Source organism: Girardinichthys multiradiatus, chromosome 6 (assembly GCF_021462225.1).
Source record: "Girardinichthys multiradiatus isolate DD_20200921_A chromosome 6, DD_fGirMul_XY1, whole genome shotgun sequence".
In the NCBI taxonomy this organism is placed as follows: Eukaryota; Metazoa; Chordata; class Actinopteri; order Cyprinodontiformes; family Goodeidae; genus Girardinichthys; species Girardinichthys multiradiatus.
In genome coordinates this window covers 8,496,947-8,522,894 of record NC_061799.1, presented here as the reverse complement: position 1 = coordinate 8,522,894, position 25,948 = coordinate 8,496,947, and the positions used below count along the sequence as shown (strand labels likewise).

General features: G+C 40.4%; 1 protein-coding gene across 3 annotated transcripts; it reads right to left on the bottom strand.

The window, feature by feature from the left end:
* Positions 1-774: 774 nt before the first annotated feature.
* Positions 775-17,095, bottom strand: LOC124870457 (discoidin domain-containing receptor 2-like). 3 transcript variants are annotated; one of them, XM_047369142.1, is made up of 17 exons: positions 17,012-17,095; positions 16,587-16,688; positions 14,684-14,786; positions 14,291-14,528; positions 11,974-12,121; positions 11,012-11,114; positions 10,726-10,909; positions 7,622-7,862; positions 7,422-7,487; positions 6,995-7,131; positions 5,930-6,134; positions 5,636-5,847; positions 5,316-5,443; positions 5,019-5,228; positions 3,739-3,973; positions 3,466-3,615; positions 775-2,327 (listed from the first exon to the last, which is right to left on the bottom strand). In XM_047369142.1, the coding sequence occupies exons 2-17, from the start codon at positions 16,666-16,668 to the stop codon at positions 2,193-2,195; spliced, it is 2,577 nt and encodes an 858-aa protein (XP_047225098.1). In that variant the 5' UTR covers positions 16,669-16,688; positions 17,012-17,095; the 3' UTR covers positions 775-2,192. The 3 variants fall into 3 exon arrangements, with proteins under 3 accessions (XP_047225098.1, XP_047225100.1, XP_047225099.1); XM_047369144.1 differs by lacking the exon at positions 5,019-5,228; XM_047369143.1 differs by lacking the exon at positions 16,587-16,688 and having other exon boundaries at positions 17,012-17,086.
* Between the last annotated feature and the right edge of the window lie 8,853 nt (positions 17,096-25,948).

Below are 25,948 nucleotides of genomic sequence, written 5' to 3'. Positions count from 1 at the left end.
CGCGGATTCATTTAAAGGGACCTCTTCCTAAACTGTAGTCGCCTCGAGCCTGCCCTCTACTGTCTCCGTGAAGAAACGACAAAGCGGTTTTACTGGTTCTAACTTTATTTACAGGAATCTTTCAGTGGAGCAGGGATGAAGCAACTCAGTTATTTACAGTTTTGGAATTTCTGCGGTTAAAAAAAACAAAAAAACGTAACATCTCCAAAAACAACATCATCCTGACAAAGTCTCTACCATGTCATCTTTCTTTGCAACATTAACCAAACACGAACACAGATGTTAAAATGCCTGGTGTGAAACAGAGAATGAATATGTGGAAAACCTCTCCATGCTCACTGGTGGAGGATCTGTGATGCTGTGGGCCTGTTTCACTTCTTTAGATCCTGGAAATTGTTAAAGTACATGGACACACAAACTCTTGGAAATACCGAAACATTTTAAGTTTATATTTTAAAAATGGGGATTGCATTATTTTCCCATTCATGTATGGGCGTTGACTAGGTACTTGGCTTTCCCCCAAAGTCCAAACATGCAGGTTATGTTAATAAACCATTCTAAATTGCCCTTAGGTGTGAGTGTGTGCCTGTATGGCTCTCTGTCTTATGTTCTGTGATAGACCTGCAACCAAACCAAGGCATGGCCTGCCTCTCACCTAAGGACTAGTAAACATAGCAACCAACCCCCTGCGACCCTGTCAGGAAGCGTATTATAGAATAAAGCTGGATGGTTGGAGGACTCTATTAGCAATTAGTACACAAAGACACACACATATGCGTTAAGAGATTTTTATGGTACACTATAAATAGAATCAATATAAAAATAATGTAGAAATAAATATACGTATGGAGAGTGTAAATACTGCTTTTTGCTTACAGGAACAGTATTTTGTGTTGTTCGAGACTATACAGTAATTTCCTGTATCTGTCACTTGCGGCATCATAGTGTTATATATAGATATACTTTTCCTGTGTTTTCATGGAGTCTAAAATTCATTTTAGATCCATCCACGTTAAAGACAGGAAGCCCGTCGGAGAGAAACTTTTGTTTTGACGTTATTAGTTCCTAAAAAGAAAAAAACCTTGTCCTGAAACGTAGCTTTATGATCCACTATCCCACCTGATAAGGAAAGACTGGGACATTAATACATGGGTTCTGTTTCCACATGAGGTATAAAAGCTTAAAACATTCAATCTTTAAATCCAATTTCAAAGACTTATAATATAATATAATATAATATAATATAATATAATATAATATAATATAATATAAGCCCATTGGAAAATAGCCCAGAATAGCTATTTCCTGTTATTGCAAATCAATCCTTGATAAAGTTATTGTTTGTGAAACCTGTCTAGTTGAAGAGTGTTATTGAAAATGATGTCAAAGAATTTTAAATTTTATATTTCAACTAAAGCATGTTTTACAGTTTAGAGTAAACATAATAGTATTAAATGTCCTATCCCATGGTCTAATTAGATCACATGTTGTACTTAAAAAGCCGATATTCTGTGAAACCACAATAATTTTTCTGAGAATATCTCCTACTTTTGGAATTTCCAAATAAAGATTCCAGCTTTTCACACATTGGATTGTTCACTATATTGCCAAAAGTATTCTACTTTAACATATACATGAACTTTGATGACATCATATTCTTAATTTATAAGGTCTAATTTGTTGATGTACCCACCATTGCCAGCAATAGCAACTTCAACTATTCTGTAAACATCTTCCTCAAGGTTTAGAAATGTGTTCATAGTTTGGCGGGAAAACCAGAATTGCAGCCTCCGCTCTAACTCATTCCAAAGGGGTTCAGGTTATGGTCAGGACTCTGTTCAGGCCAGTCAGGTTTCTCCACATCAAACTTTATCCGCCTGCAGCCATGGAAGTGATTGGAACACCGGAATTCGCTGATTTTGTGATGGGACCCAATACTTTTGGCAATTTGTTTGTTGGTAAACCTAGTTATTTTCTAACTTTTTAAGCAATCTGATATCCAGTTTTTGCAATACACAATTTTTGTTGTTATGCTTTATGGGTACCTACTACTAAAGCAGGTTTGACCAGTTAATTCTTTACTGACACTTCCAGGTTGTTGATAACCCTTCAGAAGATGTTAATATTGCATGAGGGGGATAAATGTAAAAGTGAGGGTTGAAAGTTTGGGGCTACAGAATTTGCTCCATCTGCTACACCATGCTCTCCATCAGCTGGGTGTGTATCTCCTTAAAGCTCGGCCTTTCCTGAGCGTTTCTCCTCCAGCAGCTTAGCATGAGATCATTATAGATTCTATCAGGACAACACTGAGGCTTCGGCAGGTAAACCTAGGAGCATGAAACAGTCAGGAAATATCACAAACATGGCAAGCTCCATGATCAGTACTGTATGTTTAGTTTCATAATAGTCAATGGCATGTGCAGCATATTATTAGAAACAGTACAAACAGTGTGAGTATCATACAGTGCTTTGAAAAAGTATCAATAAACCAAAAACGTTTTCACACTTTGTCACATTATAATTATAATAATCCTGGATCAGTGCTTCTGTGTTCTCTTTGTGTCTCTGCTCTGTTCTCTCAAACCCCCACTCGACATGACATGACTTGAGACAACATGGGTTGTGAATTGGGGCTATATAAATAAACTGAACAAACTGAATAAAACTGAAATAGAATCTACAATGTATTTGATTGGGACCTTATGTGGGTGGCCAACACAAAGAAATGCATAACTGTGAAATGGAAGGAAAAGGATACATACAACATTTTTTACAATTTACAATCAAAAATGTGTGGTATTTATTTGTAATAAACAGTATCTAAAGCTTTGAACATCACACAAAGCTGTGTTCAATCCATCATCTGAACATGGAAAACATATGGCACAACTGCAAACCTACCTAACCAAGGCCATCCACCTGAACCGACAGGCTGGGGAAAGAGAGCATTAATCAGAGAAGCAGCCAAGAATCTGGCCTTTATGGGAGAATGGTAAGAAGAAAGCCAGCGCTGAAGGAAAGCTGTTCGAATTACCATTTAAAGTTTAACCCAAACCATGTAGGGGACACAGCAAACATGTTTAAGAAGGTGCTTTGCTTAGATGCAACCAAAATGAACCTTTCTAGCTACCTGCAAAATACTGCTTGTGCCAAACACTGCACTACACATGATCCCCACAGGGAAACATGGTGGTGGCAGCATCATGCTTTTCCTCGGCAGGGACAGGGGAGCCGGTCAAAGATATTGGTAAGATGGATGGAGATAACTACAGAGGAACCTTGGAAGAAAACCTGTTAGAGGCTGCAAACTTTGTGTTGGTTTATCAACTAAAAGGCCAATAAAATAAACTGAGGTTTATGGTTGTAAATGTGAAAAAGTTCAAGGGGTATGAAAACTTTAGCGAGAAACAGTATATGCACATTGACAGCCAGGCTGTACTCATTCTAAGCATGTGCATTGCTCACCTGCTTGCCCTGGTTCCGGAAGAACTCGCCTGTGTTTTCAATCACCTGCTCGTCAGAGAACTGCGAGTATGGCTGCTCCTTGCACAGAGTCAGAATTTCCCACAGAGTCACCCCAAAAGCCCACACATCGCTGGCCATGGTGAACTTACCCTGAGAGAACAGAGGACAGGCAACTTAAACCAAAACAGAATCAAAACATGGGCTTTTTTCTGACCTTTTTTACATGATTCAGTCACATTTGTTCAGTTATTCCCAGGTCCTTTGATCACTCACTAAAAGGATGCTCTCCCAGGACATCCAGCGAATTGGCAGGACGGCTCGGCCCTGAATGCGGAAGTAGTCCCCTCTGTAGAGGTTTCGACTCATGCCGAAATCTGCAATCTTGATGGTGTCGTTCTTCCCCACCAGGCAGTTGCGGGTTGCCAGATCCCGGTGGACAAAGTTGAGAGAGGACAGGTACTTCATACCAGATGCGATCTGCACCGCCATGCCTAGCAGTTTAATGGAACTACAAAGACAGGGAAGTGGAAATACTGTCAGGGTGATTTGCTTACTGTTTTAAGCTAGTTCATAGCCAATTATTAACTGAACCCCCAGTGCTTTGGAAAATTATTTATAACATTTAAAACTTGTCTCTTTTTGTCATGTTATAACCACAAAATTCAGTGTGTTTTAATGGAATTAGATTTGATATACCAACACAAAGTAGAGCACAATTGTAAAGTGGAAGAAGGATAAATGGTTCTTAGATTATTTTCATGCAAAATCACGCAAAATCGGAAATGTGTGGCATGCATTTGTAGTCAGCCCCATTTAGGCTGATACTTCTAAATAAAATCCAGTGCCATCAATTGCCCCAGAAGTCATTTAATTCAGTCAGTATTAATCCAGCTGTTATGTGAAGGCCTTAGAGGTTTGTGAGAGAACATCAGTGAACAAACAGCATCATGAAGACCAAAGAACACAGCAGACAGGTGAGCATAGTTTAAAGTTTAAAGACGTTTAAAGCAGGGTTAGGTTATGAAACAGTAAACCTAAGTGGTTTGCAGTTATGCATGGTTTTGACACCATCATGCTGTGGGGGTTGTTTTCTTCAGTAGGGACAAGGGAGCTTCTCAGAAATTGTGAGAAGGTAGAAACCTGTTACAGGCTGCAAAAGACATTGGACAGGGATGGAGGTTTACCTTCAGCAGGACAACCTAAAACGTACAGCCAGAACTACGAACTTCAAAATACTCCAATTCAGACCTAAATCTAATTGAGAGTGTGTGACAAAACATGAAAATTACAGACACCATTCATCAAACTAGACTGACCTTGAGCTATTTTGCAAGTAAAAACAGACTTATATTTTGGCCTCTAGATGCTTAAAGCCGGTACAAACAAATCAAAGACCAGCATATTTAATTGCAGGATAGGTAGTTGTGTTACGTATTGCCTTCATTGTGGGGGAATGAATGGAAACACACAAAAAACATTATTCTTACTTCAGAAAAACACACTGAAGTTTGTGGTTGTGACAAAGCAATGTCCAAAATATATAAATCATTAACCTGACTTCATCACTCCCCTCTTCTTGCTTTTCCTTGTCGTTATTCTGGGCCTTTAGTCTAAGACTGCACAGGAACTGGTTTAAGTCTCCATTTTCCATGTACTCTGTGATCATGCACAGAGGGTCTGTGTCTACGCACACCGCCAGCAGGCGGACAATGTTAGGATCCCTCAGACGAGACATAATTCGGATCTCCTTCAGGAAGTCGTTCCTGCAGCACAGCAGTTCATCACCCAACTGAGAACTAAATGAACTAGAGACAAATCCACTGTTCCACTTTTCAGTCAGCTAACCTTACCTGGCGTTCTTGTTTGCATCTTCGCGCAGAGTCTTCACAGCTACAAGCAGAGGAGATTTGCTGTTGCCTTCCATTGACAAATCCTCATCTAAAAAGTCCTGCATGCTCTCAGCCTCGCACAAGTGTACCTGTGTGGGGAAGTAGTTCATCATCCACTTCAGTTGAGTTCTTTTCTGTAAACATGTAATTAATAAAAACTAGTTGCCACAGTAGTGGTTACGCCTCATTTTAGGCTCTGCCACTGATTTGGATAGAAAATAACTTTAAAGTGAAAAAATGTGTTGAGCACATAAACGTGAGAGCTAAGGAAATTAATTTACTTCCCCAAACTGGCCCTCTCCCAGTTTCTCCTTAAAGGTAAGCTTCTCTCTGGGGAACTCCTTCAGGGTTAAATCTGGTCCAGCAAAAAGGTGCATGTTGACAGTTCTGATGGAGCTGCTGTCTGAGGACTCCTGTAGGCTGATGATGTGTGCCTCTGCATAGTGCGGAGCACTGTCAGAGCAAATGGCTGCTCCACAGGAGGCTGCTGGCTCTGGAAAAGAACCGTGCAGTGCAGGATCTGATGCTTCAGCTGCTCTTAAAGATACTTAAACGTTTCCCATCCTTCAGCTTACCGAGGTGTTCTGTGCACTCAGCAAATTCAGGCAGTTTACGGATGAGACGAGAAGGCTCCTGGTAGTTGGCGCAGGGAGGGTAGATTCTCTCATATGAGGAGGTGGAGCCATCATCACTAGACAGAGAGGACTGAAGGAAAGAGAAGGCCTGGGTCTGGATGGCAAGGCGAGCTGTAAGCTCATCGTCCAGCCAACGGCGGGAAGCCTATAAATGTGTGAGAAGATACGGTCTGTGTGGAGTAATCCACTAAAAACATGGCTGTGGCAGTACATCAGTGCTGATAGTGCCTTCCTTCCCTTTTTCACATTCTGTCGTGTCACAATGTATTTTATTGAGATTTCATCTGATAGATTAACAAAATTTAGTGCACAGCTGTGAACATTAAAGAAAATGGTACGTGGTTTATACAAGTGCATTTCAAAAAAATATATTATTGAAAAGTTAATTAATTTAATTTATTTATTTTACTCTATTCACTCAGTGAAACACATTATATAGATCATAGTAGATGAATTATAAATCATTTGCTTCTATTAAATATGATGATTTTCTCTTTACAGCTAGTAAAAATGTGATCTCTAAGATTAGAATATTACATCAGACCAATAAAAACTATTTTTATTACAGAAATGTAAGCTTAATGAGAAGTACATTGAATGCCTGCTTAAAGGTTATTTTCAAAACGTTCTTTCAGACAAATCTGTATACCTGATTAGAAAAAACAAGAAGCATATTTACAATCATGATGTCTGCAACAAGACAGTTCCAATGATTTAAAGAAGTTTCTAAAAACACTTTGTTTTTAGGTTTTAAGAATAACTTTCTTTATTTTTCCCCCCTTTAAGCAAGACAAGTAACTTTTAATGTTGCTTCAATTTCAGTTTGTTAACCTACATTTTCTGTTATCAGTACCAATTGTTTTTACAAGCTGATTTGGGTCTTTTGTCTGTGTGGGGCTGCATGTGCACACTATACCGTCACTAACCCTGAGCTGCTAAAAAAACCCATCATATTATAAGATAATGTTCTAAAAAAACAACAACAGGAAAATACAGTTTATTCACCTTCTCAAGCATCTTCTGCCAGACCTGCCTCCACAGTATGATGAGTATGATAGCTAAAAGGATGGCTATAATAGCCACCAAGCAGCCAATCAGGATCCTTGTGTTGCTGTCATCTACTTTGTGAGTTGGATCAGCCCCTGATGAAGCACAGAACAGTGTTGAAATGGTTTAATGCAGCCAATCGTTTGCCATATTATAAGGTAGTATAACCTTGTGTGATCTTTTTAGTGATGGATAATAAATAAAATGGGATGCCTCCTTCTGATTCTCTCAGCAGGGGGCGGTGTTTACCGAGAAATATTTTTTTTCCAATCTTCCAACAGTGCACACTATGTTTACTTCTAAATAAAACAGCACTGCTACACCTGGAAGCAAGATGTGTGACACAGATTCAGAAAAAGTGATCAGATCAGGTTCAACTGGTTACCTAGAAGAGTTTTTTTGGACTGTCCATGTTTGTGAGGACTCAGGGATGTGTTGTAAACTGCAGACCCTGCGAAATAGAAAGGGAAGAAAGTCAAAGCCTCAGAACGAACAGTAAAGTTAGTCAGGTGGTGGTTATAAATCCAACATACTGGCATTATGCCGTGGAATGAAAGGCTTTCTAGGAACACTTGATTGCTTTACCTGACTGGAAGGCCATCTCACTGAACAACATCCACTGGTCGCTAAAGTGAAAACGGCACTTGATGCTCCTGGCTGTTCGATCGCCAAGGGGTACAGTAACAAATCGAGCACTTTGGCTCAGAGGCTCAGAAGCTGGCCTGAAGGTCACAGGATCAGACTCCCATTCTGATTCAGAACGGAAGTAACAAGTGACCTGCCTGAACAGCCTGACTCCCCGGCTGAACATGTTGTTGCAGTGAACCTGTAGTGGTGGAGACAGAGATTAAAGAACTAAAACCTTCTGTGTGCCAGACTTTATTGTGAACATTCATTTTAAAGGCTTTATTAAAGGTAGTCTCTGTTACTTTTCCAGACCTTGTGTTGACCCATCTTTAGTAGAACGGTATTTCTGTGAGAATAATGAACTGCAAAAAACAAAAATGCCATCACCCTAAACACACCATGGCCTGGGGAAATGTGGTAGTGGCACGATCACGCTGTGGTGGATGCTGCCCTTCAGCAGGGACAGAGAAGTTGGTCAGAGATAGTGGTCAGAGGAATAGAGCTAAATGCAGGCCTATACTGACAGTATTCATCCAATCTGACTGAGCTATTCCTAAGGTATTTAATTCAAGTCTCATACTCGTACTCATACTCGTCGTCTTCCTCCGTTTATCCGGGACCGGGTCACGGTGGCAGCAGACTCAGCAGAGACGCCCAGACATCCCTCTCCCCAGACACCTCCTCCAGCTCCTCCGGGTGGAGCCCAAGGCGTTCCCAGGCCTGCCGAGAGACATAGTCCCTCCAGCGTGTCCTGGGCCTCCTCCCGGTGGGACGTGCCTGGAACACCTCCCGAGGAAGGTGTCCAGGAGGCATCCGGTATAGATGCCCGAGCCACCTCAACTGGCTCCTCTCGATGTGGAGGAGCAGCAGCTCTACTCCGAGCCCCTCCCGTATGGCCGAGCTCCTCACCCTCTCTCTAAGGGAGTGCCCGGCCACCCTACGGAGGAAGCTCATTTCAGCCGCTTGTATCCGGGATCTCGCTCTTTTGGTCATGACCCAAAGTTCATAGGTGAGGGTAGGAACGTAGAGCGACCGGTAAATTGAGAGCTTTGCTTTTCGGCTCAGCTCTCTCTTCACCACAACGGACCGGCACGGTGCCCCCATTACTGCGGCAGCCGCACCGATCCGTCTTTCGATCTCCCTCTCCATTTTTCCCCCACTTGTGAACAAGACCCCGAGACACTTAAACTCCTCCACTTAATTCAAGTCTTTTATGGCAAATTTAAAAAGAAAAAGTAAGCACAAATACTTTACATAGCTTGTTTTTCTGTCTCTAGATGTTGAAAGGCGGTACAGACATAATCCCTAAGACTGAAAGGTAATTCTGAAAATATGGCTCGCGGGGTTGTGGCTATATAGGTGGTATACTATATTAGGTGACTTCGGTCAATGTGTTTCCCTGGATCTATTTATGAGTGTCAGAACAGAGGGGATGAATGGTGCAGTTTTCAGATTTTTTTCAGATCATCTTTCTTTCACTTCTAAGTTCTGTTGTACCTTGTGCTGCTCTATCACATATAATTTTAACGAAATACATTAAGATTTAAGGTTTAATAGGCCAAAATGGCAAAAAAAACGTTAAAGGGTATGAATAGGTTTGAAAGACGCAATAGGTGTACAGTCACAAAAACACACTTTTACCACCTTTTTCTTACTGGCATCTACACAACAAAATGTTCCAAATAACATACCTTTACAGTGGTCCAAATGCAAAAAAACACAGGTTATTTTGTGAAACACACACTCATTGTTAGATATATTAATTAGTAAATAGGGCCATGGCATGTCAGCCATGTCAAGCATTCGGCATGTCAAGGTAGGTTCTACAGGTAGAGCATTCTGCTGCTGGTAAACAACACTGGTCTATCCTTTGCCTTTCTGAACCTCTTCATGCCCTGAAAGATCTAGGGGTCAGAGGTAAGTGCCTACCAAACAAACAATAAAGGTATTGTACAAAAACCAGTGAAGAGGCATCCAATGTCCAACTTTTTTTTGCAGCACTAGTAGCCTTTATTTTTTTAAATCATTTTTCAAAAGTAGGCAGACAGGAAGTGGGGTGGAGAGAGGGGGAAGACATGCAGCACAGGTCTCCGGAGTCGGGACTTGAACCTGGGACAGCTGTGTCGAGGACTGAAGTGCGCTCTACCGCTATGCCACATGCCACACCGACCAATATCCAACTTTAAAAGATCTCCTGAAAACCAGGAGGTTGTCTGGGTCTGGGAGACTTTGAGTCCTCTTGGCACTCTTGTTTCCTTATTCCTCCCCTAGGTGGTGTCTGAACATGGTGGCTGGGTGCTGCGACAGGTGGGGATCATCAAGCCTCATCGGAAGTGAAGTTAAGAGGAGCCTGCTGCCAGAACTTCGTTGCCTGAGTGTTAAACAACTGTGGTAAAGCTCTAGCCCTCTGTTGCTCCTGCTTTCCTGCTTACGAAGGATTATCTCATCTCCTGTGTGTTCTCCCTCAGATTTCCCCTGTGTTCTGGATTCCATTCCAGTTCGTTTCCTGGTTCCTGAACTTACCTGCATAAATTCAAGTTGTCTCCTTTGGACTGAAGTGTCCGGCTGGCAGCGAACTGACTCCTCCTTCCTTGGACGCACCTGTGATCGAACCCTGCTCACCCTCCACCGTGTTCACATTCCAAGCCGCCCTGCAAAGACCCATTAAGCTGTGCCAAGTTCATCTTCCTCCTGGAACAACTTCACCCTCCTCTGGCTAAACAGCAGCTCCCAGACCCCGCTCATTCCTCCCTGGCGGTTCATCATCTCATCTCCTTTAAAGACTCATTCTCTGTTCCTGGTCCCGGACGCCTGATTCACTTATCAAACCAGTTTCAATAAACATTTTAAACTTTCTTCTGTCTCCTGAGTGTGTTCTGCATGTGGGTCAAATCAGTACCAAAAACGATGACAGATGTGTTGATCTAGCCCAATTTAAAATACAAGAAAGCAGCACACCATAAATTGCATATACGTTTAGATCGGCAGTTTTCAAAATGATCCACGTTATTATTCTAATACAGGAAAATATCTAAAACATTCCCTCTGCATTGAGGACTCACCTTCATGGAAGTGAAGTTGCGGATGTGGTCAAAGTCAAAGATCATCTCTACGTAGCCTTTAGGGAAAGTCTTGTTGCTCCATCCTACATAGTCGTACCCAGGCCACACTCCATGGACTTGGCTGTGCAGAAAATCATCCAAACCCCAGGTGCCATCTGCCAGCTGGCCCAGGCCCTTGGTTAGTCTGGAGAAGCATTCATTCAAGTTCATTTAAATAATCTAAGAATTATTTTCTTTTTCATGCTCCTTTTATTTAAAGTATCTACAGCTAGGATTCAATTCAGACCTTTGAGCTGTTGCTCCGTCATACAGAGAGTCATTGAAGAAGACATCCAGGCCTCTGTAAATCATTTGGTGCCCATCTGGAAGGCTGTAAGACACCAGGCCGTCTGAAAAGAGCAAGTAAAACACTAAAACTAAATGGCTTTAACAACATAACTTACTGTAGATAACATTTTCAACACATCATGGTAAAAAGGTGTATAAAGCTAAATCTAGTCTGCATAGGCATGGGCTAGTTACCTGTGACATGCTATACAAAGGTCTCCTATCGCTGCACACTGTCAGTCAGCTGGCTAAACGAAACTGACTATACTTTTCCCTCACTTAGAAGAAAGACAAGTTCTATTTGGAAACATTTCCGGTCATGTAAAACATGGACTGTCATGTTGTGGAAACTAAAGGAAATCCATCAAACTACAAAAAAAGAGTTCTGAATTAATCTTTTTAATATGTCTGAATATTCATATTCATGTAAATATTATTTTAAATTGGGTTTTTTCCATATTAAAAGTTGCAATATACCACTCGTTTCCAATTACAGCAAACTTCAAATTCACTTATTTTATCTTCTATAATGAAGACAATAGAAAATGTTATTAAGTTATAAATTAAAATATATAAAATGTTGTTAGAAAAAGTCTTAAAAGTGTTTTTTCCGTCCATTTCTGAGGATATATCTTGTTCCAAATTAAAAAGCAAATGGTACTTTATACATACCTTAACTTGAAAATGGGTCAAATGTTACCTGAACACAGTTTAAGGGTAAAGCAGCTGAGTGTAGAATAGCTACCCAAGCAGGCGGGCTGACTAATAAATACATTTTTTTAATAAATACAGAAAGATCATATTACATTTATTTTTGATTTTTTAGTACTGTAAAGTCATGGTATTTTTGGTTGAGATTATTTAGTTAGAATGTGATACCAGCCCATGCCTAAGCCTACATAACGAAGAGTCTAGACAAACCCAGCCATTCACAACCGTAGAGCTCCACTCTCATACACACGCTCATGGAGGCATCAGCGACAGGCATGAAGCGGACAAAGCGAGCTATGATGGGGGGTTCAAGATCCTTCAAGACCACATCGTATGTGTTCTTGTTGCCCTCAATAACCTAGGAGAGGAGAGGCAGAGGGCTCGGTTTAGATAGAATACAGTGTTCTATTAATGAAAAGCAAACTTTAATTTGACAGATTGACTTTTCTGTTTCTGTCATGATCTAAAGAGGAATAATTTCCATCCTGTCACACCTCTTTTGTTAGTTTTTATTAACACATTATTTTTAAAAATGCCCTTGTCAATATTGAGTGGGAAACATATTTATTGCTATCAACAGGTTCTGGTGGTTTTTTGATCATTTATATTTGGCTATGAGCTCTAAGTTGGAGGTTCCTTGTCCCAGGCCACACTGTGTATGAAGTACTGATTTCTTCCGTTTTTACCTATTTTCCCCCTTTTTAAGTGTTTCAGATCAACTAAATACAAAATGCAGTTTTCTGCCAAGTGGGGCACAACCAGTTAACTGGTTTAGGAGCCAATTACTTTTTTACGGAGGACTGGGTTGGGTTTGGATTTCTTTTTTTCCATAATAAATTAAATCAGCTGTTGAAAACATTTGTATTTATTCAGGTCATCTTTGTCTGATATTAAAATTTGTTTTATGATCTGAAACAATATAATGTGACAAAAAGAAAGTAATCTGTAAGGCGGTAGATACTTTTTTACAGCATTTATAAATGTTTGTGTACATAAACACATAATAGCACCAACTTAATCATATTTTTACTATAAACTAAGGTTGTCTTTTGTTTTCAGTCTGGTGCAGCTGTCTGTTATATCAGTCCTCAGAAGGACTGAGGTTAGCACACATTTAAAGTGCGTGACTGATGTGCAGATCAATGTTGGATTTTACTTGACTGTGGCGCCATGATCTGAAAAGCTGCACAGTGTATTACATTCAGATGTGAGTCAAAGGCTGCTAGATTTCCTCTCCATGTCCACCTGTGACCTCCTTCCATCTTCAACTTCAAATCCAGCAACATTCACTCTGCCTCAGAAAAAGGAAGTCAAATGTTTTGCCCTCCCTTTTACATCTTTTAACTCCAGACTTGGACAATCCAACTTTCTAATTAGAGAAGTAACTGAACTCGAATGAGACAAACCCAACACAGAGGAGTGGAGTTGTTCAACATAGCATTTCATTATCAGTTTATCAAGACCCCTGGAAATCCAGACAGCGTGTGGAGAAAAGGCCTAATATCTTTTATCAAAGAAAAAGTAATTCTTACAGTGCCATTGAATTGCAATACACTGCAATTGTGATAAATACAAATATAGCCCTGGCAGAAAATGATCAGTTAAACTTATTTCAGTGTGGTTATATTATCATCACCGGTGAAGCTGTGAAAGAGTCCAATTGAAATCCATCTTTTTATTAGCAGACTGATATCTATCAAAGAGAGGTATATGTTACAGAAATCCTTGTCTTCTTGTGTTAGCAATGGTTTCTACAGAAGAGCCTGCAAAACTCCATGGCATCCATTTTCTGGTTCATCAAAGACTTCAAAGTGAGCGGTTCTTTTACATTACAAAGAATTCCCAGGATTTCATATCTGCAAGCAAGTGCAATATTTTAGTAAAATGACTACGTTCCACCTTATTACTGTATGTATCTGTAATGAACCTGAGTAATTATGTTCTTATTTAAAAAATTTAAATCAGTGTCGCACAGAGACTGTTAAAAGCAAAGACCAATACTGAACCCCAACCCCCCCTAGATGTGATAAGTTGTTGGTTTACCAACCAAGGCCGAGTTGTCCACGCGTTAGCGAACGCACCTGACTTTTCCTTTAACCAACTGTTAATGCACATTTGTTCAAGTAGAAATACTGATATAGACTTTTGGATTCATTTTAACAGTGTGATTGAAATATATCATTGTTACCCCGTGTTTTATAAATAGTTAACATAAAGATTATTATTTTTAGTTTATACATTTTAAATCACTTTGTAAAAAGGAAATAATCCTGTTATTTTATACAATAAAACTATTGTTTCTGGTCAGTCTGAAATATAAATTTGTAAAATCAAAATAAAAGACAAATGCTAAGTTCATGTGTTCCTATTATGTAATAATAGTCCATATACTGGAGTCTTCTTAGGCTTTACTGTACTTTCACTCTGTTTCTACAATTTTCCTGAGAATTAATTAAAATAATTAGCAATCTGTTGCCATGATTGAGTCAGATGTGATGGAACAATGTGATCCCAATTGCACACTCACCTGTTTTCCCATCCTATCATGCCAGCCCACCCAGCTGCTGCCGTCCCGGCTGTACTTTATTTTGTATCTCTGGGCAAATTCGTTCCCCATGCCGTTGGCATGGCGACCTTGGGTGCCCACAAGGGTGATGAAGTGCAGCGAGCGCAAATCCACCTGGAGGTACTCTTTAAAACCATCCGGCTCTGTCATGATGTCAGGACACCATGCCCCATCGCCATCGCCAGTGTCAAAATCAAGTCTGCAGAAGGACGAGAAAAAAGGAGAGGAGGTGCCAAAGGAAAGGAAGGGCATAGAGTTTAAGTACACTTTCCATGCTATAATGACTGTTAGCTTTTTCAGAAAACAAATTAAACAGAGCTGAGGTTTTAGAATAAAAACAGGAATTAAAGTTGCCTTCCAAATCGTGCAGCAGTGGACTCTGACCACTGACTGGAAGCAGAGATGTCCTTGTCCTGGATCTTCCCACCGGTCATACCGAGAGGATAGCGACACATTTCTGTAAACACAAGAGGAATCACTGAGGAACACTTCAGAAGATAAGAAATGCTTCTCTGGTCACGTCAGTAAGAATTTATGTAATAGACCAATACAGGGAAGCACAGAATGGTGAAGTGGAAGAAAAATGACAAGGTTTTCAATATGTATATATATATATATATATATATGTCTGAAAATGTGTGGCATGCATTTTTCTTCAGCCACGATCATAATCCCTTTTTATCCCTTACTTTAAACTTAACATAAGCTGAAGCAACATGCCCTAACTATCAAAATGACTAGATTCAAGTGAGTTTTTCTTTTCTTTGGTTTTTCTCCCTGATTTTGCTGATACTGGAGTCTCCTGGTGAGTTTACAGCTACAGCAGAGATGAGCTAAGGAAGCTTCAGCTCATCTATGCATTTACTTCTAACTTCATAAGTAAGCTCAACCAATAAATACAGCTTACAATGTTTACAATGTAATTAAGCTGGCAAAACCAGGTTATAAACACTGTGTGATATATATGTTTAAACTTTATTTCACACAAAATAGGATGGATGAACGAGAATCAGTTCGTGTTGGAGATCTGAGCTGAATTCAGAATGTTTAGGTGGTTAACTATGAAGATAAATCAATTCATTTTAACCTGGCTCAACTGAATTTAGAACAAGTTCGTGTTAGGAGTGAAGTGGCACAAAACTGTTCATGTGTTAAAATGGGCCGGTCAAAGTTCTGACCTAAATGCAGTGGCAAGACTTGAAATTTGATCTTCACAAACACTCAATCCAATCTGAGTGAACCTCAGCCATTTTGCAAAAAATGGAAACATCTTCAGTCTCTCTGTCTGGTTAGACAATAATGTATTAACTGAGGGAGACTGAATACAAACGCACACCATGATTTTCAGATTTTGATTTGAACAGTTTTAAAACCATGTAGACCTTTTATTCTGCTTTACACAACTTAATATCAGTCTATCATAAAATCACTTTAAAACACACTGAAGTTTGTGTTTCCTCGGTTTTTCATATTTTTGCAGGACCTGAGGAGTTGAGTGCTAATTGGTGTGGCCCACCTCCTCCCAGTCCCTTTTCCTGCAGCCCTGCATGGCCTCCAAAGCCAAACAGAGGCATCACTGTGTGGGTGCCAGTCTAAGCAAAATGAAAAGGGAGTGTCCACTGAACTGCCTGCTCTTCATTTTCCTCTGTTTTCATGATTTCTGCCAAAGGGATGTAAGCGAAATCTTTCCAGTTTTAGAAAGTCGGTCCAAATTCTATTAGAGAAACAGGACTCCAGATAATAGAAGAAACAGTAAATCCAAAATATGGCAGAGAGGTCAATGAGAATCCTTATGATTCCTATTCCCAGTAATGGTTTTTATTTTCTTGGAGAACCGTTGCACAAAAAGCTTTAAGAAAGCAGATTAAAAAAGGTATTGAAATATGAAGACATATCTGATTGGTCACAAGTGGAGAATGTTTGCAGAAGTGTATATTACCCAGAACTATGCCAACAAACTTTCTATCCCCCGCCCCCTGCTTGTGAAAGGTCTGCCTGTGCTGAGGATGTTTGTCTCCTGACCATTGGGTAAACCACATGCGCTCACACACACATACACATCATTCATTCTGAGCCCACCCACCCAAATTCCCCAAGGTTTACAAAGATAACGCTTTTTAAACATTTTCCTTGTTCTGCTTTAATCCCTCTCTGAAATTAAACCAGAGTTTATTCTGCTAAACAGATTGGTTCAAGTTTTCCTTACAGGCATAAAGAACTTCTACCTGAGAGATGAACAGTATCAATGAGCCTCTACCTGGATTAACTTGAGCCTTTATGGCCGCAGCCATCAGGATAAAGATGCAGCAAGGGATCAGTTTAACCTCCATAGTGTTCATCTTCTCAAAGAGCTGCAAACCTGACAAGGCAGATTGTGCATTAGCAAAGGAGCATGGGTTTCCCTCTAAATCTTTCTCAGTCCACTTTAAATCATTAATCTCATGAACTCAGCATTCTTACATATTTCTGCAAAATAATTCAGCTGAGAAAATGAAAGGTTTGGAAAAGATTAGACCTCAGATATACACAAGACATGGAAGGAAAGAGCAGAAACATAAGACTGAATTCCAAATCCAGCATCTAAATAAAAAATGCAACTTTCAACAAGCCAGTGGTGGTAATATTGTATCTTAACATTTAGAATATTAAAACAGCATGAGATTTTTCCTTCTTTTAACTTACGTTCTGATGCTCCTCTGTCTTCTCTCAGAGAAGATTGCACATTTTTTTGGACTTGATGCACTCAGAGCAATAAGTTACTGACCGCCTCTCTGGAAGGTATTTCTGGGCATGGACAGGAGACTCAGAGAAAGAGAGGGAGAAAGGGAGGAGGAAGAGAGGAAGGAAAACACATGCTGATGTAACAGTTGTCCTGTCTGGAGGAAAGAAATAGAAAAAAGTTACGCTTCAAGCTGTAATTCTTAGAAATCTTGACCCAGAGTAATAGAGCTGCTGTATGTATGACTAAAATCATAAACAGAAGAAAGCTAACACTTTAAATGTAAAATAAACACACAAACTGTAGCAGAACAGAACCAGCAGTATGACACATTTCAGCAGAGCCCATCCAAGGCTGTAAAGGGGGCTAAAATTAATTTCAGTTGGTGGCCTTCAAACCAAATATTCAACACAGGTCAACCTCTGTCTCCTTTATATAATCATGTCAATGCACGTCAAAGTTCTTATTTAATTGATTTTATTCAGCTAATTTACTTTTAAATTGATCAGTTAACTTAAAATAATGAAAAATGTACTTTTTTAAATTGAATGGTTGCTTATTTGAAACCATCCACCCATTTCTAGCTGGTGCCTATCTCCAGCAATCTACAGGTGAGAGGCAGGGTACACATTGACAGACAGGACAAACAACCATGAATACAAAGGGCAATTTAGAGAGTCCAATTAACCTAACAGTCATGTTTTTGAACTGTGGGAGGAAGCTGGAGTACTTGGAGGACCTTCTTGTTGCAAGGCAACAATGCTACCTCCTGTGCCACCGTGCAGCCGTATCTGAAACCATTTCAGTCTAAAAAGTGCCAGTCATGAAATAGCATTTTATCTACATTAACATGGTCTCTCTCCACTTCATGTAGTTGAAAAAAAATAATGGAAGACAAAACTAGCAAACCCATCCAACATTTTGGCCACCCAGTTCAAAGTGAAGGAGCTGGATTCCACTGCAACACAGAATACGTTAATTGCGTTTACATTGTTGCTATGCTATGTTTTTCCTATTTTTAGGTGAAATTCCCGCGAAGATTTTGTTTATTTTAATGTCACATTTTAATGTCACTTTCTTTAAAAATATTTTTTTATAGGTCATAAAACCTGGTTCTGAATCCAGCCCCGGGAAAGAACCATCAATACATGCAACAAATAGAACTGATAACCTTCCAGTCTAAGTGATCCTCAAAGGGAGTCACAGTGAGTAAACCAATAATCTGATTTGGAATTTAGTTTAGTTTATTTGTTTATTTTTAACAATTTTTAATTGTTTTAATTATATATTAACGTTAGCAACGTTAATATATAATTAACAGAAATTTAATTCTATGTATAGTATGGCAACTCAATTTTATATCTGAAATGGAGTACAAAAAAAGTCTAAACTTCTTAATCCTTATGTAGAAGGCAACTGAACTGGAGCATTCTCTTGAAATCCTGGATAACAACTAGGCCCAGTTAGGGTATCCCCAGGTTCTGGTGACTCAGGTTACTTTCCAGAGTTTTGCAGCATCGACCCAAACAAGTACCCACAAGGACAAAGTAAAGGACAAGGAACACCGACCTCTAAATTGAAGAAACCGACCAGCAGCTACACAGACGAATGGTCCAACACAAGAGCAAGCTTATCGGGTCAAGAATCGTCGATTCATCTACATCCCAAAGAAAAAGGACACTTGTTTGAAGACAGCAATGGGCACATTTTGGCAGGTGGTTTGTGAGCGGAGTGAAAAAGCCGTCTAATATATGAGAAACTAACACTAAACAGAGAAGATGGCCTCGGTTTTCATCTTTCTAACGCCTACTCTGTAGCCCTGACTTCTACCTAGTTGGTTTTACAGCGATTCCCACCTTGGGACATGTGAGCAAAACAACTCACATGACATCGTTGGGGACATGTTAGGGATACGTCAAGCAACAACAACCCAAACACTGAACAGAAGGTATGGCCAGTGACTCACATGTCCTAATTACTCCATTAGTGACCTTGATAGCCTTAATAGGGCCATTGTTTATAGGCCTGTTGCTTCCAACCATGTTTAGAGCTCAAGAAGCCTTTTGGAAGAGAGCTGAAACCTCTTCAACAAACAAGAGAAGTCCTGTTGCCTTCTGCTTAAGCAGCTAGAATTGTCAGGTCCTGGGGTCTCGTGCATTAAAGAGTTTTTATACTAAAACTTTAGGTAGGGAGAAATTCTGAAACTCGCGGTGCACATTACAATTCAGATGCATGAAATCGTGTGTACACGTGTACCTGCACACTTTCCTTTATACATCCTACTTGGCCAAACATTTAGCACAGGTGCAGGAAGCTTTACCAAAGCCCAATTCCCGCCGACAAATTATGCAAAGTAGTATAAGTAGCCGGAAGACACCGACCACTCTTCCCAATAACCATGGCAACGGCGGCGGTCAAGAAGAGGAGATTCATGGAATCTGAAATGGAGGTTTTAGCATCGGAGGTGGAGGCAAGATATCTAATATGACTTGGCAGTCATTCCTCTGTAATCACTAACAAAATAAAGCAAAAGGAGTGGCAGAAAAGTGGCGTAAACGTGACTGATTGGGTGCAGAAGACAGATCTGTGTGATATTTAAAAATTGTTCGACCTCAAGGTTGATGTCAACATTTGCCTAGAAGCCAGCCATCGTAACCTGGCCCTGCTTGGTGTTTACTGCCAACAGTACAATTCTGCTGTATGAAGGAATCATGAATTGAACCAGTCCAATGTCCCTCTACATTTGTTAGGCACATTTGAGCATCACAAATGAGTTGCACGTTTATGGAATGAAAATGCTTTCTATTCACAAAAGCATTTTCATTTACAGATGATAAGGTGCCCTTATAGCAATATGAGTGCAGTCGTTACCCCCCTATCACATTTGGAAATCACTTCACTGCAAATTGCAATTTAATTTCTGCCTGTTCAACCACAGTGAGGGAGAGTTGTGTGTAAACCTCTGAATTTAAGGAAATTAAAAGCTAAATATCTAGTCTCAGATGTCTGTTATTTGTGTATGTGCACCCAAGATGTGAAGCTCTTATCCAACAGCTTATAAAAGAACATGTTGTATACATAATTTAACCATTGCACAGGTGGCTTTATGTGTTTCCCTTTTGTATCTGAAATATTCTCCTTCAGTAAGTTTGAATCTGTGATTTTGAAGTTTTTCTTTGTGCCCAATATATTGATTTAACAAGCCTACTGAGTAAATGAGGGTGGGACTAAATTATTTTATGTATATAGAATTTTAAATTTTTTGCCTGGGGGGGGAGAAGAGAGAATTACATAGGCTTTATAAATCTTCAAGGATTGATCAAATTTCTAAAAATGGCAGAATATTGGGTGTACAAACATATTGATCTTTATTTTTTTTATTCCTCTAATTCAATCCAATTTCAGTTCAGTTAATTTATATAGCACCAATTCACAACACATGTCGTCTCAAGCCACTTCACAAAAGTCAGGTTCATACATTCCAATTAATCCTAATTATTGAACAGTGCAGTCAGATTCAGTCATTTATTCAAATTGGATAAAAAGTTTGTCTAAGGAAACCCAGCAGATTGCATCCAGTCAGAGACACGCAGCATTCCCTCCTCCCAGATGAGCAGGTAGAGACAGTGGACAGTCACTGGCGTTGACTTTGCAGCAATCCCTCATTCTGAGCATGCATGTAGCGACAGTGGAGAGGAAAAACTCCCTTTTAACAGGAAGAAACCTCCAGCAGAACCAGGCTCAGTGTGAGCGGCCATCTGCCACGACCGACTGGGGGTTTGAGAGAACAGAGCAGAGACACAAGGAGAACAAAGAAGCACTGATCCAGGAGTACTTTCTATGGGAAGGAAAAGTAAATGTTAAAGCAATATGACATTACATCCATTAATGGATTTGACCCACATGCAGAATGCAATTCAGGAGACAAAGTTTTACGGTAAAGTGTTTATTTATAGTGCAGTGACGTGGGCAGGGAAACTGGAACCGGGAAATCAACTGTAAAAATAAACAGGATGGTAAGCAGGGAATACTCAGGGTCAAAACTAAAGAATAATAATTCAGCCTTACTGGGTTGAAGGAATGATCCGTCAGAGGGTGAGGAGCAGAGAGACCAATTAGTTGTTACCGGTGAGACAGATGAAGGTGGATAATGGAGTGCCAGGATGATAAGATGGTCCAGGGTTTTTCAGAAGTAGGTGCAGTGGAAGGAGGAGGGTGGACAGGGTTCTTGAATGGTATCCAAGGAGCGAAGAATTCAGGAGGCTGCCAACCAGTGAGGTCTTTGTTCATGGAGCTAGATAGCTTCTTTCCAGAAGTGGTACATCCAAGCAGAGTTCCATACAAAATGACAAGGTCAGGTTCTGGTAATCCTGCAAGGTAACAAATACAAATTACTAAGAGTCAAGTCAAGAAACAAGACAAGGTAATGTGGCTTGAGATATACCACTAAGGGACAACACTCTGGCAGTGAGTTGCTGGCAGCCTCCTCCTAATATACTCCTCAGCAGATAATCAAGGGAATGATGAACACCTGTCACCTCTCCTCCAGGTTCCACGCCATCTAGGGTCTAAGCACAGTAAAAGCACCAAACAAACAGACAAAGCACAGATCCTGACATGTAGCTCCTTTAGTTGTTTCATCTAGAAAGAAAGAACAGATAAACTCTGAGCCAGTTTTCAAGGTTAGAGTCTGAAAGAGAGCACATAGAGTTAGTCACAGTAGAAGTTCAGTCAGTAGCTATGTCTAGGAGAGAGAAAGGGTTAAACACTGAAAGACAGGGCCATGTGGATCATCGGTAGAGGGTGAGCATTAAGTTGTTGCCAGCAGAAGCTTGTACGATTCCCCTCTCCAGAAAGGTGTCACAGGTAGACACCAGTCAGGCCAGGTAAAGTTTATTCTGAAACTGGTCAGGAACACTTGTGGTGTTCAACATGTGACAGCAAACTCCTTTATTCTCGTTTATAAAGCATTTTCTTTAAAACCAGATGTAAAATCTTGTGCCACATTTCCAAACAACATATTGAACTCAACATTCAATGCACATTAACAAATGAACACCATACCCACAGTGAAAGATGATGGTGGCAACATCATGATTTCGGGTGGCTTTTATTCAGGTGGGACTGTGTTCTTTTATTCAGAGTGAATGAAATAAAAGATAATTCCAAATACCGAAACGCTTCAGGGTTGTACTAGAGTGCTTAGGAGCATACAAGCGTAGATCCAAATCAACAAAAGAAAGACAGAATGAGAGGCAAATTAGGTTTTCAAAAAACTTAGCCAGAATCAAGAACTGACAGAAAAGTTGTGTGAAGAGGGCAGTGGGTAAATATTGCAGAGTTGAGATGTGGGATGCTAAAAGTCTCTTAATAAAAAAGACAGAATACTGTTTTTGAATCCAAAGGTTCTTTATATATTATAGATTAATGATGTCTACACTTACATTCAGGGGATCACAGCTTTTTTATTTTTTATATTTCCCTCTGATTATTTTTTATTATATTTTTCAATATGAAAAAAGTCTGAAAATGTTTTTTCATGGTCTTATTTTTTACATCCCACAATTCTGGCATTTTAATGCATGCTTTACCTTTCCCATTTTCATATGACAGGTTTTTCAGTGCTCGTGAGGTGTTTACATTTTCTAACCTAATCCTGCTTTAAACGTCTCCACATCTTTCTCTCTGACCTGTCTGCTATGTTCCTTGGTTTTCATGATTCTTTTTGTTCACTAATGTTCTCCAATAAACCTCTGAGGCCTTTCTGGCTGGATTAATTCTAAGATTAAATTACATAATACATGCTTTGCATTTCAGACTAAAGGAGTAAAAAAAAATGTTGAAAGCCATGCATCTTTTTCTTGTCACTTAACAAGTATGCTACTATTTTGTGTTGGTCAAAATCCTAATAAAAGACATTCAAGTTAACAGAAAAGAAAACCCCGTTATTGTCCCTCAGTAGGAAAATTAAGGTTTACCAGCAGCAAAGTGACAAGCAAGGACAAGCATGGAGATTTACACAAAGGTAAAAATATGAAAACAGAAAGTATGAATAAGAGACCTTAAGGGCATATTTGAAAAAATTGTACAAAACGTGAACATATATTGATGCATATAAAAACAGAAGACTACAAGAAATGGAAAAACTGTGCAAATAACAGCAAATATGTAAACACGTATTGGACTTCCTAGGACAGAACTGACCTTCCTGAGAAGCTCATTTAATCACTTCCTCTCAGCTGTAGATCAGCTGCTGCTCCAAATAACTACACCACAGAAAATGGCTGAAGACTACAGAGTCTGCTCTGACCTTTCCTGCACGCAGCATTAGTGTTGTGACTCCAGTCCAGTTTATTATTCAGGTGAACACCCAGGTACTTCTAAATGTCCGCATGCTCAGTGTCAGTTCCCTGGACGTTCACTGCTGTCAGTGTGGTGGTCTGAATGTGTGGAAATCCACCACCAGCTCCTTGGTTTACCCTGTGTTGATCAGGAGGTGGTTCTGCTGGCACCAGTTGACAATGTCCTGTCTCCCCTGTCTGTACTCTGAGTTGTCTTCAGCTGTGACGAGGCCAACAAAGATTTACTTTTGATCTACTACTTTTATAGATGGTTACCTGGGGAGTTGATGAAGAAGTCTGCAGTGTAGATGGTGAACAAGAAAGGTGCCAGCACAGTTCTCTAAAGGGCCCCCATACTGCAGACCAGCCTGTCAGAGACATGGTCCCATGTCTTCACTTACAGCGGGTGTCCAGTGAGGTACCACTCGGACAGATGGTGGTCCACTCCGGACAGCTCCAGCTTGACCCACCAAAGTTCAGCCTGGATGGTATTAAAAGCATTAGAGGAATCAAAGATAATGATCCTCAAAGTGCTTCCCGCTTTCCAGGTGGGTAAGAGCCCGGTGCAGAAGGTAGATGATGGCATTATCCAACTCGATGCCAGGCTGGTAGGTGAACTGCAGCAGATCCAATGAAGATCTCAACAGGGGGTGAAGATGGCTGAGAACCTACCTCTCGAAGGTCTTCATCAGATGTGAGGTCAGTGCTACTGCATGGCCTGTAGCTGCTTAGGTCCTTCTGATGTGTGGTCTTTTGAACTGGTACCACACAGAAGGTCTTCCACAGCTGTGGTCCTTTCCCAGCTTCAGGCTCATGCTGAACATGTACCCCATGATGCCACACATCTGATCTGTGCCTCAGAAGCCTGGAGCTGATGCCATCTGGACCTGCAGGCTTTCGCACCTGGATCTTTTACAGCTTGTTTCTAACATGAGGTGTTGAAAAGGAAGGGATGGTGGTGGGAGAGGGTAGCTGTGGGATGGAGTCCTCTGAAGCAGAAGGGTTGGGTGATAGCTGAGAGGTTGAAAGTTCTGTGAAGAAAGGTCGAAGATAAGGGGGTTTTGCAGGTGCCTGGGCTGGGGGAGGGTTGAGTTTCTGATCAAACCAGTTGAACAACTGGTTCAGATTATTCACTCAACCTAAATCACCTACAACCTGGGAGTTTGGTTTGGAACATGAAATTGTCTTCAGGCTTGTTAGGAATAACCTTTTTTATTATTACTTACAGATGAGTTTTCACACACATCATAAAGTATAAATTCTAATGGTTTCATTTTTGTTAGGATATGGATAAGAATCCTCATTGACGTACATCACAAGGACAAATGACCTATAGTTTTTCATAAGGTTTAGTACATTGGGTTTGCTGTGGAACACTCTGTAAACAGGTTGATTAGAATTGGATTGGACACCTGCTATTACACAACCTATCAGATAGACACCAGAATGGTGACACGGTCTACTAATAAACACTGAGGGAGTGTACATCCCCTGCACAGGAGGACCAGATACAAAACTACATGTGACCTTCTTTTGGGGCTGCTTTGTCACTTTGATCTCCGAGACAATCCAGGACAGGAGCCTCTCTGTGCTGATCTCTGTAACCATTCCTCTGCCTTATTTACAATAAAAATGTTAAAAGTTTAGTTCTGCTTGAGAGTCATTCCTTTAAGAGAAAGTTTTATAGACAGTGGGGTCGCTTCTGGGGAAAAAGGATCCGGAGGAACTCCAAGGTGTCTAACCGCCAACAGGGTGCGGTGGCTCAGACAGGCTCTTCCACACCCAACTGATGTTGTTCTGCTGCAGCTGGTCCTCTATCTTCTTCCTGTTGATGTTTTTCCATCCCTGATCTTTCTTCTCAGTTTTATCTGCACAGCTCCCAGCTTTTCCTTGTTTCCTGATCTAAAGGTTCTATTCTTCCTCCTGAGTATAGCCTCTATATCAGGGTTTATCCAGGGCTTGTTATTGGAGAACCACCTTACCTTCATGAGGGGTACAGTGTTAGCCACAAAGAAGTTAATATAGTCCATGATACAGCGTGGGATGCTGTTATTCCCATGAGGAGCACAGAGCTCTTCTCACACAGTGGAGCATACAGCATTATTACAATAAATGTGTAAGCTCCCAGGGTAGATAATTCGGCCTCATGCTAACAGCTAGCAACTAAATGTCCTTACTGCAGAGTGTCTCTTTGAAAGGTTAATGCCCACTTACACCATATATGTACATACACATTCAGACCTCTTCCTCTCTTCTTACCCCTCTCTTTGGTCCTGTTGGCATGAAGTAAATGAAAACCGTCCTTGCTAAAATAACAACCTTGACACGATAAAAGATGACATGTTGTGGTTTTACTGACAACATCAGAAATAATGTGCAGACTGTGGAATCCGCCTGTTGTGCGCACAGGAGAACAGATTATTTCAGGAAAACTGAATTTTGCATTTGTCCACAAAATGGTCAGCTCCATTGTGTGTACAAGCAAGATGGAAAAAAACAGGAACCAAAACACAACATGCTACTGAACATTCTCAGTCATTCAGGCCATGGTAAATAAAA

Bases quoted from the DNA above. Each gene is read 5' to 3' on its own strand.
- LOC124870457 (XM_047369142.1), bottom strand. From the start codon at position 16,668: ATGAACACTATGGAGGTTAAACTGATCCCTTGCTGCATCTTTATCCTG. The intron at 3,974-5,018 runs GTTAATGATTTA...CTGTCTTTGTAG, and splicing joins GAGGGGAGTGATGAAGTCAG to TTCCATTAAACTGCTAGGCA. The intron at 3,616-3,738 runs GTGAGTGATCAA...CTGTTCTCTCAG, and splicing joins CCTGGGAGAGCATCCTTTTA to GGTAAGTTCACCATGGCCAG.